Source organism: Entelurus aequoreus, linkage group LG05 (genome assembly GCF_033978785.1).
Source record: "Entelurus aequoreus isolate RoL-2023_Sb linkage group LG05, RoL_Eaeq_v1.1, whole genome shotgun sequence".
Classification (NCBI taxonomy): domain Eukaryota; kingdom Metazoa; phylum Chordata; class Actinopteri; order Syngnathiformes; family Syngnathidae; genus Entelurus; species Entelurus aequoreus.
Genome location: NC_084735.1, coordinates 15382087 through 15398588, shown reverse-complemented (window position 1 = coordinate 15398588; position 16502 = coordinate 15382087). Strand labels below are relative to the sequence as shown.

Genomic DNA, 16502 nt, shown 5'->3' with positions numbered 1-16502 from the left:
ATGTATCCTTACGTTCCTAAAACAAAGTAAATTAGTGTGTTTATGGTAACACCAAAAAAATTATGAAAATACATGTAAAAGCGAGTGGCCAACATTTTCTTAAATTTTATTTAAATAACAACAAAGTACATATTTTTCAACACTCTGATAACAGAAATAAACATGTCTCTAATTTAAATAAAATGTATGCTATTTTTGTTATCATTTTCAAACATTGAACAATATTTTGGAATTACTGTGGCTAACGTTATTTGTGACGCGAACATTGCGGTGACAACCAAATAATTGTTGTTTTATTCTGAAAAAAAATATATATAATAATAATAATATATAATAATATATAATTATATATATATATATATATATATATATATATATATATATATATATATATATATATATAAATATATATATATATATATATATATATATATATATATATATATATATATATATATATATATATATATATATATATATATATATATATATATATATATATATATATATAACTAAATAATAATGACAAAGAAAAACCAAAAAATGTCCTGAAAACTTCCCACAGTTTAAGTCATTATAAAAAAGATTACCACAAAATAAAAATTAATAAGTAATTGTATTTGCTTTGTATTTATTCTTCGTGTGTTTTTTTTGCATGTTCTTATTTTGAAAATGTACGAAATACATGTTTATTTTTGTTTTTATATCTTTAAAATATCTGTATTATATTGTAATGAAATGAAGTTTGAAAAAAAAAACATTTTTGTAACGTTGATATCCGCTACTTCCGGCGACAACCTGCTGTTTGGTGGAAGTTTAGCGCCCCGTGTTGGTGGGGGGCGGAAACGCACCATTGGGCGCCATGTTGAGTTGAATGTTAAGTAAATACATCCTTACGTTCCTAAAACAAAGTAAATTAGTGTATTTATAGTAACACCAAAAAGTAGTGAAAATACACGCTAAAGCGAGTGGCCAACATTTTTTAAAACTTTATTTCAATAACAACAAAGTACGTATATTTCAACACTCTGATAACAGAAATAAACATGTCTCTAATTTAAATAAAATAATTGTATGCAATTTTTGTTCTCATTTTCAAACATTGAACAATATTTTGGAATTACTGTGGCTAACGTTATTTGTGACGCAAACATTGCGGTGACAGACAAATAATTTTTGTTTTATTCTGATTTAAAAAAAAAAATAAAATAAAATATATATATATATATATATATATATATATATATATATATATATATATATATATATATATATATATATATATATATATATATATATATATATATATAACTCAATAATGACAAAGAAAAACCAAAAAAAATTCCTGAAAACTTCCCACAGTCTAAGACATTATAAAAAAGATTACCACAAAATAAAAATTAATAAATAATGGTGATTGTATTTGCTTTGTATTTATTGTTCGTCTGTTTTCTTTTTGCATGTTCTTATTTTGAAAATATACGAAATACATGTTTATTTGTGTTTTTAGATCTTTAAAATATCTGTATTATATTGTAATGAAATTAAGTTTGAAAAAAAAACATTTTTGTAACCTTGATATCCGCTACTTCCGGCGACGACCTGCTGTTTGGTGGAAGTTTTGCGCCTCCTGTAGGTGGGGGGCGGAAACGCACCAATGGACACCAAAGTTACTCCAAATGTCAAGTAAATAAATATATTAGCGCTGTCAAATTATTATTTATTCAAATCAGATTATTCACACTTTTGTATTTTGATTATTGATGATTAATAACATGTTATTACCTTCTCGTTTAATTCAAATTAACTTAAAAAAAGAGCCCAATATGCAATTTTATTGTATTTTTGAAATGTTCTTGAATGCATTACATTTATTTGATCAAAACTGGGTAACTGTTTTATCGAATATAATTTATATCTAGCAACCCATACCACACACAGTTACAGTCAAAATAAATGGTGATTAATGGCAATATTTTTTTGTAATTAATCAAATTAGTTAACTCATTTTTGACAGCTGTAAGATATATTCTTGTTTACATTAAAATAAAGTGTATATACAGTATTAGTGTAGGAAATAGATTCTCAAGTTTTGGTACAAAGGCCACAGAACCACTTGATTAAAGTGTTTTGTTTCTTTATATTCAAACACAGTGTTACTGTTCAAACTGTGTGTAATGTTACAATGGCCAAACATCTTAAAGATACTTGTTGAAACCTCGGCCTCGTTTTTAATTAATACTTAGGCCTACTACGCTACTGTATTTTATTGTGGTACTTGGAGAGCCAAGTTTTTTCTGGAAATTTTTTTTTTAAAGTTTGAGAACCACAGATATAGTATAATAAAACCAAAATGAGTGAAAATAACCAACACAGATTTGCTATATGAAATTGTTTATTTCAGAGTCACATCGAAGAAGAAGTAAAAATTTGAGGTATTCAAATTGAAGCGTAATACATCACTATAATATGATGAAGACCATAGAAAAAGCAGAAAAAGTATTTGGATTGTCGCCAATAATTACCAAAAAACACTTAAAAAACCAGGTAGACAAATGACAAACATCACCATTGGAAATCATTCAAATGTTGATGCAATAATTATGGCAAAACCCAACAAAAATGGAGCTTATTTTGAAACATAAATGCTGTTAACTTCTCGGAATAGTATAATATTACGTGATTTGTTACAATGAAATAAGCCCCCGCAATATAATATCTTCTAATAAATATTTAGGAAATGTGTCATTTACAATGGAAATACAAACAAAATAAAAGATGACAGAAATTATTAATGTGTTGCAGCAAATAAGCTAAATAAAAAAAAACAAAACCTCATGTTATGGCAGTGACTCTTATTTACATGTTTTATGTTAAATAAAAGCAAAAAGAGGCTAATGTAAAAGAAAGAAATGCAAATGTTATTTTTGCATATTGACCAGCTCACAAAGACACTAAATATAGCGTATTTTTCTGTCTATAGAGCTCACCGAGCTATAAGCCGCACCCAGTAACAACAGTAAAAAACTGCTAGCACTAGGCGGTTAACAAGGTACAGTTTTAGCTCTAGCGACATTTTTATTGAGTGAGCTAACACCAAGGAAATACCGTATTTTCCGGACTACATAAGCCACACCCACTAAATTTTAAAAGAAAAAAATATTTTTCCATGTATTAGGCGCAGATGTACACGTAGTGAAATTAGTTATTTACACGTAAATATTTTGTAAACGTTCACATATCTTAATTGTTTCCAAACGACGTCTGTAACAATCAAACAAATCAAACAAAACAGAATTCATGGTCATGGACCCACGAGCTGCGCAAGCTAGCCCTCCAATCAGCTAAGCGGACTCGATAACTCCACGGTGACGTTCAGGTGAATTTACTGAGGAATTTGTGAAAGCGCTGCCTGCAGGAGCAAAGGTCACCGCCTCTGTCCATGGTGCTGAGGACAGAGCACCATCAGACGGGGGCGGGGCATGTGCTGACGGCGAGACACAGCTGGCAGGTGATTAGATTTCACGGCTGGTACGTGTTAATCTAATCACCTGTTGTCTTTAACAGTGAGCGGCCGGGAGCAGGAGGAGACAGAGGATACGGACGTGACTGAAAGGTCGCGTTCAGCTGGAGAAAACTTTTGTTAAAAACCTACGTTTATTAAAACCTTGTTAAAACCTGCACGCTTGGCTCCTGTGCCGTGTCTTAGCATGTTTGCTAATGCCAACGACGCTAGCTTGAGTACATTCCGATAGCACGTACAAATATGCATGAAAACACTCCTACAGACGTCACACATGGCGACTGTTTAGTACGTAAGACTAGTTTTAGTTATATTGTAAAACGTGCTAACGTTGCTTAAAATGATGAGAATCAATCCAATCATTTTACTTCCGGTTCAAAGCATTGAAACAGGACGTACATTTTCACCTGCAGCCAAAAGATGGCGCCATAGCACAAACAATATTTTTTTAAAGAGTCTCTGCTTGTGTTTAAAGAAAACATTGAACAGAAAACATTAAGAAAAATCCATAAATTTGCCGCACCGTTCTACAAGCCGCAGGGCCCAAAGCGTAGGGAAAATGTAGCGGCTTATAGTCCGGAATTGACAGTAACTCCTGACTCAACAATTCCTCAAATATTCGACACAGAGTGGAGCAAAAACACTTGCTCGGCGGAGGATGGCGTGACAACACACACCTTGAAGGGGGCGCTGGTGGGCGCACTGAAGCACCTCCCACACTGGCTTGACAACCTCAAAGTAGGTTTTTTTGGGGGGCAAAAGATGTCAAAGATGCGACTCAAAGCGAGGAGAGGAAGTCCTTTAAGCTCCCCTTCTTGCTGCTGGGCTTGTCCTCCTGACTGAGGATCTTGCTGAGACGCTGGACCACCCAGGTTTTGGCCCTGGAGGTCTTGGAGGAGGAGGAGGAGGAGGAGGCTGATGCAGGAGTGCTGGAGTGAGAAGACCTACCAGAACGGAGACGAGCTTAGATGCTGCAATTTGTCTGCTTGTTTTACGCGAAGGATGGAACTCGGCTGACCTGGGGGTGTGGCTGGGGGTCTTGGGCGTGGTCGCGGGGGCTCTGTTGGCCGACTGCGGGGTCTTGGCACGTTTGCCCGCACTCCCTGGAGCGCAGTCCCTTTTAGCCAAGGCGGGTAAGAACTCTCGGTTCAGTCCTCTGTGCCTGGACGTCTTGTTGCAAGTGTGACAGGTGGCCATCTGGGTAGAAATAGAGCACATAGAATGATATTATTAATATTTCCAATGTACACTTTCATATGTTCATGGATCAAAAGAGAATACAATGATTTGCAAATCCTTTTCAACTTATATTCAATTGAATGGACTGCAAAGACAAGATATTTAACGTTCCAACTGGAAAACTGTGTTATTTTTTGCAAATATTAGCTCATTTGGAATTGGATGCCTGCAAGATGTTTAAAAAAAAGCTGGCACAAGTGGCAAAAAAGACTGACAAAGTTGAGGAATGCTCATCAAAGACTTCTTTGGAACATCCCACAGGTGAACGGGCAAATTGGGAACAGGTGGGTGCCATGATTGGGTATAAAAGCAGCTTCCATGAAATGCTCAGTCATTCACAAACAAGGACGGGGCGAGGGTCACCACTTTGTCAACAAATGCCTGAGCAAATTGTGCAAGAACAACATTTCTCAACCAGCTATTGCAAGGAATTTAGGGATTTCACCATCTACGCTCCGTAATATCATCAAAGGTTCAGAGAATCTGGAGAAATCACTGCATGTGAGCGATGATATTACAGACCTTGGATCCCTCAGGCGGTACTGCATCAAAAATTGACATCAGTGTGTAAAGGATATCACCACATGGGCTCAGGAACACTTCAGAAACCCACTGTCAGTAACTACAGTTGGTCGCTACATCTGTAAGTGCAAGTTAAAACTGTCCTATGCAAGGCGAAAACCGTTTATCAACAACACCCAGAAACGCCGCCGGCTTCGCTGGGCCCAAGCTCATCTAAGATGGACTGATACAAAGTGGAAAAGTCTTCTGTGGTCTGACGAGTCCACATTTCAAATTGTTTTTGGAAACTGTGGACGTCGTGTCCTCCGGACCAAAGAGGAAAAGAACCATCCGGATTGTCCTAACTTACACATCTGTGAAGGCGCCATTAATGCTGAAAGGTACATACAGGTTTTGGAGCAACATGTGTTGCCATCCAAGAAACGTTACCATGGACGCCCCTGCTTATTTCAGCAAGCCACGTGTTAGCAACGTGGCTTCATAGTAAAAGAGTGCGGGTACTAGACTGGCCTGCCTGTAGTCCAGACCTGTCTCCCATTGAAAATGTGTGGCGCATTATGAAGGCTAAAATATGAGAAGGGAGACTGTTGAACAACTTAAGCTGTACATCAAGCAAGAATGGGAAATAATTCCACTTCAAAAATGTGTCTCCTCACTTCCCAAACCTTTACTGAGTGTTGTTAAAAGGAAAGGCCATGTAACACAGTGGTAAAAATGCCCCTGTGGCAACTTTTTTTGCAATGTGTCGCTGCCATTAAATTCTAAGTTCATGATTATTTGCAACAAAAAAAGAAGTAGTTTCTCAGTGTGAACATGAAATATTGTGTCTTTGCAGTCTATTCAATTGAATATAATACAATATATTTATTGTATTCTCTTTTTATTTACCATTTACACAACGTGACAACTTCACTGCTTTTGGGTTTTATACATGTATATATACACATGTATGTATACTAGAGATGTCCGATAATATCAGATGGCCGATATTATCGGCCGATAAATGCTTTAAAATGTAATAACGGAACTTGTCAGTATCAAAAAGTAAAATGTATGACTTTTTAAAACGCCGCTGTGTACACGGACGTAGGGAGAAGTTCAGAGCGCCAATAAACCTTAAAGGCACTGCCTTTGCGTGCCGGCCCAGTCACATAATATCTACGGCTTTTCACACACACAAGTGAATGCAAGGCATACTTGGTCAACAGCCATGCAGGTCACACTGAGGGTGAACGTATAAACAAGTTTAACACTGTTACAAATATGCGCCACACTGTCAACCCACACCAAACAAGAATGACAAACACATTTCGGGAGATCATCCGCACCGTAACACAACAGAACAAATACCCAGAACCCCTTGCAGCACTAACTCTTCCGGGATGCTACAATATACACCTCCCGTTAACCCCTTGGAAAACCTTGTTACATTGTTTAATGCATCCAGCGGGGGATCACAACAAAATTAGGCATAATAATGTGTTAATTCCACGACTGTATATATCGGAATCGGTTGATATCGGAATCGGTAATTAAGAGTTGGACAATATCGGAATATGGGCAAAAAAGCCATTATCGGACATCTGTAATGTATACATATATGTGTACATGTATATACGTATATAAACATATGTATATATGGACATTATTACACACACACACACACACACACACACACACACACACACACACACACACACACACACACACACACACACACACACACACACACACACACACACACACACACACACACACACACACACACACACACACACACACACGACCCCCCTGCACCCCCTGAGTTAAAAAAGCTTGGTACCCCAGACCTAGGGCCCTGGCCAGCTGTTTACTGACGTTCATGTTTCAACAACTTTTACTGCAAGTTAATATCGTATCCAAATATTGGTTTTCGGCCACCTGGACTACGAATACATGGGTATCAGTAACGGCCCTGAAAGAGCCATACCATCCTGCCATGTTGCATGCGGAGCAGCAGCTGAGGAATGCTTCACTAAGTGAGTCCTTGAACAGCTGAGTGCCCCCCCCCCCGCCCCCCCTTTTCTGTCCTAGCTGGTTTCACTTGATAAAGTCTGCTGGACGAGGATGAAAGTCAGCCTATGAGAGGAAGAGGAGGGGCTGTTGCCGTGCAGCGACACCTATTCACGGTGCAAATGTCACGTCAGCCCTCATTGTTGCCTAAAAAGTGATCAAGACCTTGAAGAGGAACTGCACTTTAAAAAAAACGTTGTCTATCATTCACAATCCTTTTGTAAGACAAGAACACTTTTTTTGTTTTTAATGCGCTCTAACTCGTAAATAAACGCCAGCAAAAGTCAGCTAAGAACGGAGCCAAAGGAAGTCGCTCTTTTACGCCTATAAAGGGCTAAAAAAAACCCACCCAAAAGCCTCCAAATACATGCTGTAAGTAAATATGTAATGTAGTAACATTGGAATATTTACGTACTTTTGCTCATTTGATTAATTTCACACACGCATCACATTTGTCATTTCCTTTCAGTGTTTTCCATAAACTGCCAAGATACCTGTGGCGGTGGGGGCGTGGCTATGGGCGTGGTCACCATGAGATCCTCGAGTAATTTGCATAATTTACTACAATGATATGATTTTCTCTAAAAAGGCTCCAAAAATGTATACTTACTAATTAATAATAACAGTTTTGTTTTAAACGTCCATCCATCCATTTTACAATATAATTACAACACTTTATGTACATATTTATATACAGATTTGAACAATAAGTTATTCACTGAAATATATTTATTAAGTGTGGTTCTTACAAAAAATATATCTTATAAAAATATAAAAGCTAAAATGTCTCTTAAAGCTCTGCCCCTTTAATTAGTGCATACTAAATAATTTAACTTTAGCCTGCTACTACAACCATATTATTTACCAGCAACATATGAAATATATTTATTAAGTGTGGTTCTTACAAAAAATATATCTTATAAAAATATAAAAGCTAAAATGTCTCTTAAAGCTCTGCCCCTTTAATTAGTGCATACTAAATAATTTAACTTTAGCCTGCTACTACAACCATATTATTTACCAGCAACATAAAGTGAAACAGAGGCAGAGGTGTCCTGTCACAGTCAGTAACAAATAAACAGAAAACAGTAGTGGTGGTAGATAGACACAAAGCTTCATCAAACATCTGATCCACTGAACAAAGAGCTCCAAAAATCTTGATCCTACACTTCTCTTTTGTAAAGTAAATCTGAACAGCCGATATGGGCATCTACATCAACTATATGATTTGCCTGAGAAGCTGGACAGGACAAAAACATTTTTTTGTGGCGGCCTTAATTCTTTCGTGGCGGGCCGCCACAAATAAATGAATGTGTGGGAAACACTGCCTTTTCCAACAACAACAACACTACCAATCATGGCAGACTTCATGAGAGACAACAAAGACTACTTTGGGACAAATTATGATCCAGAAATGCCTATTTTTGAGCCCGAGTATAAGGAGGACGATCTGCAAGATTTAGACTCTGTTTACACTGCAGGCCAAAGTGGCCCAAATCGGATGTTTTTGAGATAGAGCTGGGCGATATATCGATATACTCAATATATCGCGGGTTTGTCTCTGTGCGATATAGAAAATGACTATATCGTGATATTGGAGTATACGCTCTCACGCAGTTGCTTTTAGTTGCGGGCATTACACTGCATGCGTTTCCCACTCTTTCTTGTATCTCCTTCTCACGGAGACTTAAAACAAGCGCACCTTCTTACACACGTCACGTGTGCAACGTGTCTGCGGAGCGGACAGGTGGCGACATGGTAACGTTAGCTGTGATGCTAACGGTGAGGTGCGAGTGGTAATACGAGAGAGAGAAGGTGCGAATCTGGTAACAAATGAAGGAAGAATTAATTTCAAAGAAAAACAGCAGGGGGTCCATTGTCCGGTGGTGGTTTGGCTTCAAGCGGGAAGATGTTGAACATTTATGCGGCAAAAGCGTTGCTACAAAAAGTAGCACCACTGCTAAAGTAGCATCATTTGAAAAGTCACCCGCTAGAGAATGAGGAGTGCTTGAAACTCCGCATGTCAACGTCTCCGTTCGGTGCCACACCCACAAAATGCCCAAGCAACCATTTCCACATCAACACCGTATGAAAAAAAATAGTCAAGAACAGAAGGAGATAACGTCCGCAGGAACCTACCACATAGCGAAGGACATACACTATTTGATTTCCTATTATGCAGCTCATTTTTATTTGACACTTATTGAAATATCTTGTGACATCATGCACAAAAGTGCACTTTATTAGTTTAACACTATTGTAGTGGCGTTCTGTACAAAAAGTGCACTTTAATTTAGTGTTGTTTTGATATGTCATCTTAGTGACATCATGCACAAAAGTGCACTAATAGTTTGTTTTAAAATGTCTGACAATCTTGCACTTTCTGTTTTGGAAATGACATGAATGTTTGTGCCACTGCTTAATAACTCTTTAATAAATACACTTTTAGTTGTGATTTCCCTCTCTGCATGAAAGTTTAAAAGTAGCATATATTAATGCAGTATGAAGAAGAATGTTTTAATGTAGACACATAGAATCATCATACTGCTGTGATTATATGCATCAAGTGTTCATTCAAGGCTAAGGCAAAATATGGAGATATATATCGTGTATCGTGACATGGCCTAAAAATATCGAGATATTAATAAAAGGCCATATCGCCCAGCCCTATTTTGAGATCTGATTTTTTTCCCAGCTGACTGTTTACCCTGCAAGTAAAATGTGATTTGTATCAGACTGCAGTCCCCGGCGTCACTTGCAATCGCACTTTGATAAAGTGAAAACAAAAGAGTAGGAAGTCGCTACTACTACAAAATTTAAAAAAAGTCACAACACCTTAAAAAAATTAGTTTTTTTAGGTGAAAGTAAAGTAATATAATGTATAAATGCAGTGTTGGCGTTAATACACTTTTTGTGTCTTTTTACGCATTGAAATCAGAAAAGACGCAAAATTCCGGAATTTTTTATTTTTTTTGCTTTCCCCTGGCGTTTTGTTTACCGCATTTTCTGGACCATAAGGATGGGCTCATCCATCTCAGTGCTTTTGAATCTTTGAAAGGGGTGATAGTTGTCATTCTGTATGATTACAGCCAATTTCCATGACGATGCCACTTTTGAATTTCCCATATACAAGTGATTGAAGGGCACACTTACTCAACAGCCATACATGTCACACTAAGGGTGGCAGTATAAACAAAACCAACACTGTCATAAACATGTGCCGTATTATGAAACCAAACTAAACAACAATGACAAACACATTTCGGGAGAGTGTTTGCACCGCAACACAGCACAAACGCAACAGACCAAACACCCAGAATTCCCTGCAGTACCAACTCTTCCGGGACTCTACACTATTTTATTTGGTACGGGGTGTAATTATAAGTGTGACCAGTAGATGGCAGTCAAACATAAGAGATAAGTCTTAAGTAAACAACACCAACATTTTAAATGTTCCATTGAAAATATAGAACATTACACATGCAGCTAAAAAATCTATCAAAATGTTTTAGTAGTAAATGTCATTTCTAATATAAAATAGTGTAAAGTTCTTACTTATATCTGTCAGTAACCTCGCCATGAAAGCGCTAAAACATACCGGTGTAGTGAGTTTACATTATTCACCCAAGGAACTTTAGTTATTAGAGTTGCGGTCGGACGGTTTTTCACGGGACACATTTACGGATGAGGAGATGCTGCTCCGTTATTGATTGAAGGAAAGTCTGAATGTCATTAAAACAGTTAGCGCCATCTTCTGACACTCCTTCCACTCCCGTCCTTGCACGCTACACCGCTACAACAAAGATGACGGGGAGAAGACGCTGTCGAAGGTGAGCCACGTAAATAAGACCGCCCACAACACGGTGCATCCTGAAACGACTGCCAGAAAGCGGCTTGAAGATGATCTGTAAAACATCATCTATGCCAGTGTTTTTCAACCTTTTTTGAGCTAAGGTAAAACATTTTCATAAGCACCACAAGCAGAAAACGTTAAAAAATGAAACTCCACCAGGTTGTCGTGCCTTATTTTGAGTTTGTTGTTGTTTTCCTGCGTATAGTGCTTTAGTTCCTGTCTTGCACTGTTATTTTGGTGGACCTTCCTGTTTTGTTGGTGGTTTCCTGTAGCAGCTTGACGCCTTCCTTTGGGTGCAAGCAAGACTATTTCAGTTGTGCGGACGCTTTCCTTCTTTGTGGGGACATTGTTGATTGTCATGTCATGTACGGATGTACTTTGTGGACGCCATCTCTGCTCCACGCGCTGTAAGTCTTTGCTGTCGTCCAGCATTCTGTTTTTGTTTACTTTGTAGCCAGTTCAGTTTTACTTTCGTTTTGCATAGCCATCCCTATGCTTCACTGCCTTTTCCTTTCCGTTTTGTTCATTTTTGGTTTCAGCGTTACATACCCTTTTACCTGCACGCCGTCTCCCGCTGTGCTCTACATATTGGGATCACGACAAACCATCCTCGACGCGTTCCGACTTCTACAAAGCAATTAACTACCTGCTACCACCTACTGATATGGAGTATTACATGGTTACCCTGTTGAGCTCTATACAGCACAGGCACTAGACAACGGCATATTATTTGCAGATTATAATTGTTGATTTGCAAGAAATATTTTTTGGACCAATTAGGTGAAGTTGCATCATTTCCCACGGCACACCAGACAATATCTCACGGCCGCGACACAGTGGTTGAAAAACACTGATCTATGCAACATTTTGACCAAAGAACCACCACTACATGTTATGTAGACCACAAGGAAGTCTTTTAAAGTTGGGGGAAAATAAAAATATGACTCCTTTAAAGGCCTACTGAAAGCCACTACTACTGACCACGCAGTCTGATAGTTTATATGTCAATGATGAAATCTTAACATTGCAACACATGCCAATACGGCCGGGTTAAAGTGCAATTTTAAATTTCACGCAAAATATCCTGCTGAAAACGTCTCGGTATGATGACGCCTGCGCGTGACATCACGGATTGTAGAGGACATTTTGGGACAGCATTGTGGCCAGCTATTAAGTCGTCTGTTTTCATCGCAAAATTCCACAGTATTCTGGACATCTGTGTTGGTGAATCTTTTGCAATTTGTTCAATGAACAATGGAGACAGCAAAGAAGAAAGCTGTAGGTGGGAAGCGGTGTATTAGCGGCCGGCTGCAGCAACACAAACACGTAGCCGGTGTTTCATTGTTTACATTCCCGAAAGATGACAGTCACGCTTTACCATTGGCTTGTGGAGAACTGGGACAACAGAGACTCTTACCAGGAGGACTTTGAGTTGGATACACAGACGCGGTACCGTGAGTACGCAGCTGCGGCTTCCAAAAATTTGATCGCTTGCCCGTACATGCGTGCCGCTATGTGCATGTCACGTACGTAGCTTTGGGGACTTTGGGGAAATATATGTGCTGTATGAACTTTACGGAGGTGAACGGTACTTTGGGCTGTGGGATTGAGTGTGTTGTGCGGGTGTTTGAGTTGTATTGGCGGGTTATATGGACGGGATGGGAGAGGTGTTTGTTATGTGGGATTAATTTGTGGCATATTAAATATAAGCCTGGTTGTGTTGTGGCTAATAGAGTATATATATGTCTTGTGTTTATTTACTGTTTTAGTCATTCCCAGCTGAATATCAGGTCCCACCCGCCTCTCACAGCATCTTCCCTATCTGAATCGCTTCCAGTGCCCTCTAGTCCTTCACTCTCACTTTCCTCATCCACAAATCTTTCATCCTCGCTCAAATTAATGGGGAAATCGTCGCTTTATCGGTCCGAATCGCTCTCGCTGCTGGTGGCCATGATTGTAAACAATGTGCAGATGTGAGGAGCTCCACAACCTGTGATGTCAAGCTACTTCCGGTATAGGCAAAGCTTTTTTAATCAGCGACCAAAAGTTGCGAACTTCATCGTCGATGTTCTCTACTAAATCCTTTCAGCAAAAATATGGCAAAATGATCAAGTATGACACATAGAATGGACCTGCTATCCCAGTTTAAATAAGAAAATCGCATTTCAGTAGGCCTTTAATGCGCCTTATAATCCGGTGCGCCTAATATATGAAAAAAGATGAAAAATAGACCATTCATGGGCAGTGCGCCTTATAATCCGGTGCACCCTATGGTCCGGAAAATACGGTATGTTTGCCGGGTTTAATTATTATAAATTTATTAATGGTCGACTTCAAAGTAATGCACTTTCCGGTACAGTTTCTGAAATTTTGATTCGCCGAAAGTTTTATCAATCACAAATACTGCATTTGTTTTCTTTTGTGTTATCTTTTTAATGAATGAAGTAACGTTTATGACAACCTTTTTTCCAAAACACAATATAGAATGTGAGATATAACAGGATAATGCATACATTTATCATTTGTTTTCAAAACGCTTACCAAAAAGTGGGACCCCGTTAATCTACTGTGGGACCTCATTTTTATGACTTGATGGGGTCCCATTTTGAAGATTCCTAGCCCCAACACTGTGAATGGATGTATATAGTGTCATATATTTGGGAGGGTTGTAATCTTTTCATGTCTGTTAAGTCAGTGTTTTTCAACCTTTTCTGAGCCAAGGCACATTTTTTCATTGAAAAAATCTCAAGGCACACCACCAGCAGAAAACATTAAAAAATGAAACTCAGCAGCCGATATTGACATTAAAAAGTTGTTCTCGCACTTGTTGGATACTAATTCAAACCATAACCAAGCATGCATTACTATAGCTCTTGTCTCAAAGTAGGTGTACTGTCACCACCTGTCACATCACGCCCTGACTTATTTGGACTTTTTTGCTGTTTTCCTGTGTGTAGTGTTTTAGTTCTTGTCGTGCGCTCCTATTTTGTTGTTGATTGTCATGTCATGTACGGATGTAATTTGAGGACGCCGTCTGCTGCTCCAAACGCTGTAAGTCTTTGCTGTCCTCCAGCAATCTGTTTTTGTTTACTTTGCAGCCAGTTCAGTTTTAGCTTCATTTTGCATAGCTATCCCTAAGCTTCAATGCCTTTTGTTTATTTTTGGTTTAAGCATTAGATACCTTTTTACCTGCACACTGCCTCCCGCTGTCGTCTGCATAATGTGATCACGACGGAATTACCAGGAATTTTCCACCTCTGAAAATGAATGGGAAATATACAAACCTCTCCATATCCATAATTTCTCAACTGATTCGAAGCGTTCCAACGTCCACACACTCCACTCACCTTGGACAATCAAACTACCAAGTTCAAAAAAGTTCCAGGAATTCCCATTTTTTTCAAAGGCCTCTTCTCTGGAAAGTTTTCACAGTGCACATTTTTCAACCGCTTTTGACCATTCCACCTTCTAAACACTTCTTAATTGGGACAACAAAACTACCATTTTCCTTTTCGTACAAATTCCCGGTTTTCCCGAAATTCCGAAATACCTATTTAAATTCAAGCGGTTACTATGTCAACATTTTTCAGCACCAACCCATTCATATCATCTAGATCAATTGTTGTACTACCTGTATTGTCAAAATTTCCCGTTTTTCCTGAACTTTCCGAATTCAAATGAATGGACATATTCATAGTTATACAATGCCCAAAATTTTGCACCATTTTTTACTCGATTCCGACGTTTCAACCATCAACCCACGCTGCTCTTCACATATGTCCAATGCAAAACATGTTGTCCCTTTCCCCAAATTTCCGATAATTCTCTCCCCGTTGACAATGAATGGTAAATAAACAATCGACCGACTCGAACCGTTCCAACATCCACACACTCCACTCACCTTGGACAATCAAACAACCAAGTTAAAAAAAGTTCCAGGAATTCCCAGTTTTCCAAAGGCCTCTTCTCACCTCTTCCTGGAAAGTTTTCACAGTCCACATTTTTCAACCGCTTTGGACCTTTCCACCTTCTAAACACTCTTCTTAATTGGGACAACAAAACTACCATTTTCCTTTTTGTACAAATTCCCGGTTTTCCCGAAATTCCGAAATACCCATTTAAATTCAAGCGGTTACTATGTCAACATTTTTCAACTGGTTTGATCAATTCCAACACCAACCCATTCATATCATCTAGAACAATTGTTGTACTAAATGTATTTTCAAAATTTCCAGTGTTTCCCGAAATTTCCAAATTCAAATGAATGGACTCATTCATACAATACTATGCCCAAAATTCTTAAAATTTTGCACCATTTCTTACTCGATTCCAGCCTTTCAACCATCAACCCAGACTGCTCTTTACATATGTCGAACGCAAAAAATGTTGTCCCTTTCCCAAAAATTCCGGTGATTTTCTCCCCGTTGACAATGGATGGGAAATATACAATCGACCGATTTGAACCGTTCCAACATCCACACACTACACTCACTCGCGACATTCAAGCCAGCATGTTTCCGGGTTCCGAAAATTTCCTGATTACCCGGAATTACCAGGAATTTTCCACCTCTGAAAATGAATGGGAAATATACAAACCTCTCTATATCCATCATTTCTCAACCGATTCGAACCGTTCCAACGTCTACACACTCCACTCACCTTGAACAATCAAACTACCAAATTCAAAAAAGTTCCAGGAATTCCCGTTTTTTCAAAGGCCTCTTCTCTGGAAAGTTTTCACAGTCTACATTTTTCAACCGCTTTTGACCATTCCACCTTCTAAACACTCTTCTTAATTGGGACAACAAAAATACCATTTTCCTTTTCATACAAATTCCCAGTGTTCCCGAAATTCCAGGAATTCCGAAATACCCATTTAAATTCAAGCTGTTACTATGTCAACATTTTTCAGCCATTAATATCATCTAGAACAATTGTTGTACTACCTGTATTGTCCAAAAAATCTTGTTTTTCCCGAAATTTCCAAATTCAAATGAATGGACACATTCATAGTTATACAATGGCCAAAATTCTCAAAATTTTGCACCATTTTTTACTCAATTCCGACCTTCCAACCATCAACCTACACTGCTCTTCACATATGTCGAACGCAAAACATGTTGTCCCTTTCCCAACATTTCCGGTAATTTTCTCCCAATTGACAATGAATGGGAAATATACAATCGACCATTTTGAACCGTTCCAACATCCACACACTCCACTCACCCTGGACATTCAATCCAGCATGTTTCCGGGTTCCGAAAATTTTCTGATTACCCGGAATTACCAGGAAAATTAATGGGCAATATACAA

The 16502-nt window shown here is 38.3% G+C and overlaps 1 protein-coding gene across 1 annotated transcript in view; it reads right to left on the bottom strand.

The window, feature by feature from the left end:
• Positions 1 to 2377: 2377 nt before the first annotated feature.
• Positions 2378 to 16502, bottom strand: part of lg05h18orf21 (linkage group 05 C18orf21 homolog) — a 48942-nt gene continuing 34817 nt past the window's right edge. Inside the window, exons 4-5 of the mRNA XM_062046243.1 lie at positions 4542 to 4720; positions 2378 to 4467 (exon numbers count right to left, since the gene is read on the bottom strand). Of these exons, the coding sequence (XP_061902227.1) occupies positions 4302 to 4467; positions 4542 to 4720 (345 nt within the window). The 3' untranslated portion in view covers positions 2378 to 4301. The remainder of the gene's footprint in view (positions 4468 to 4541; positions 4721 to 16502) is intronic.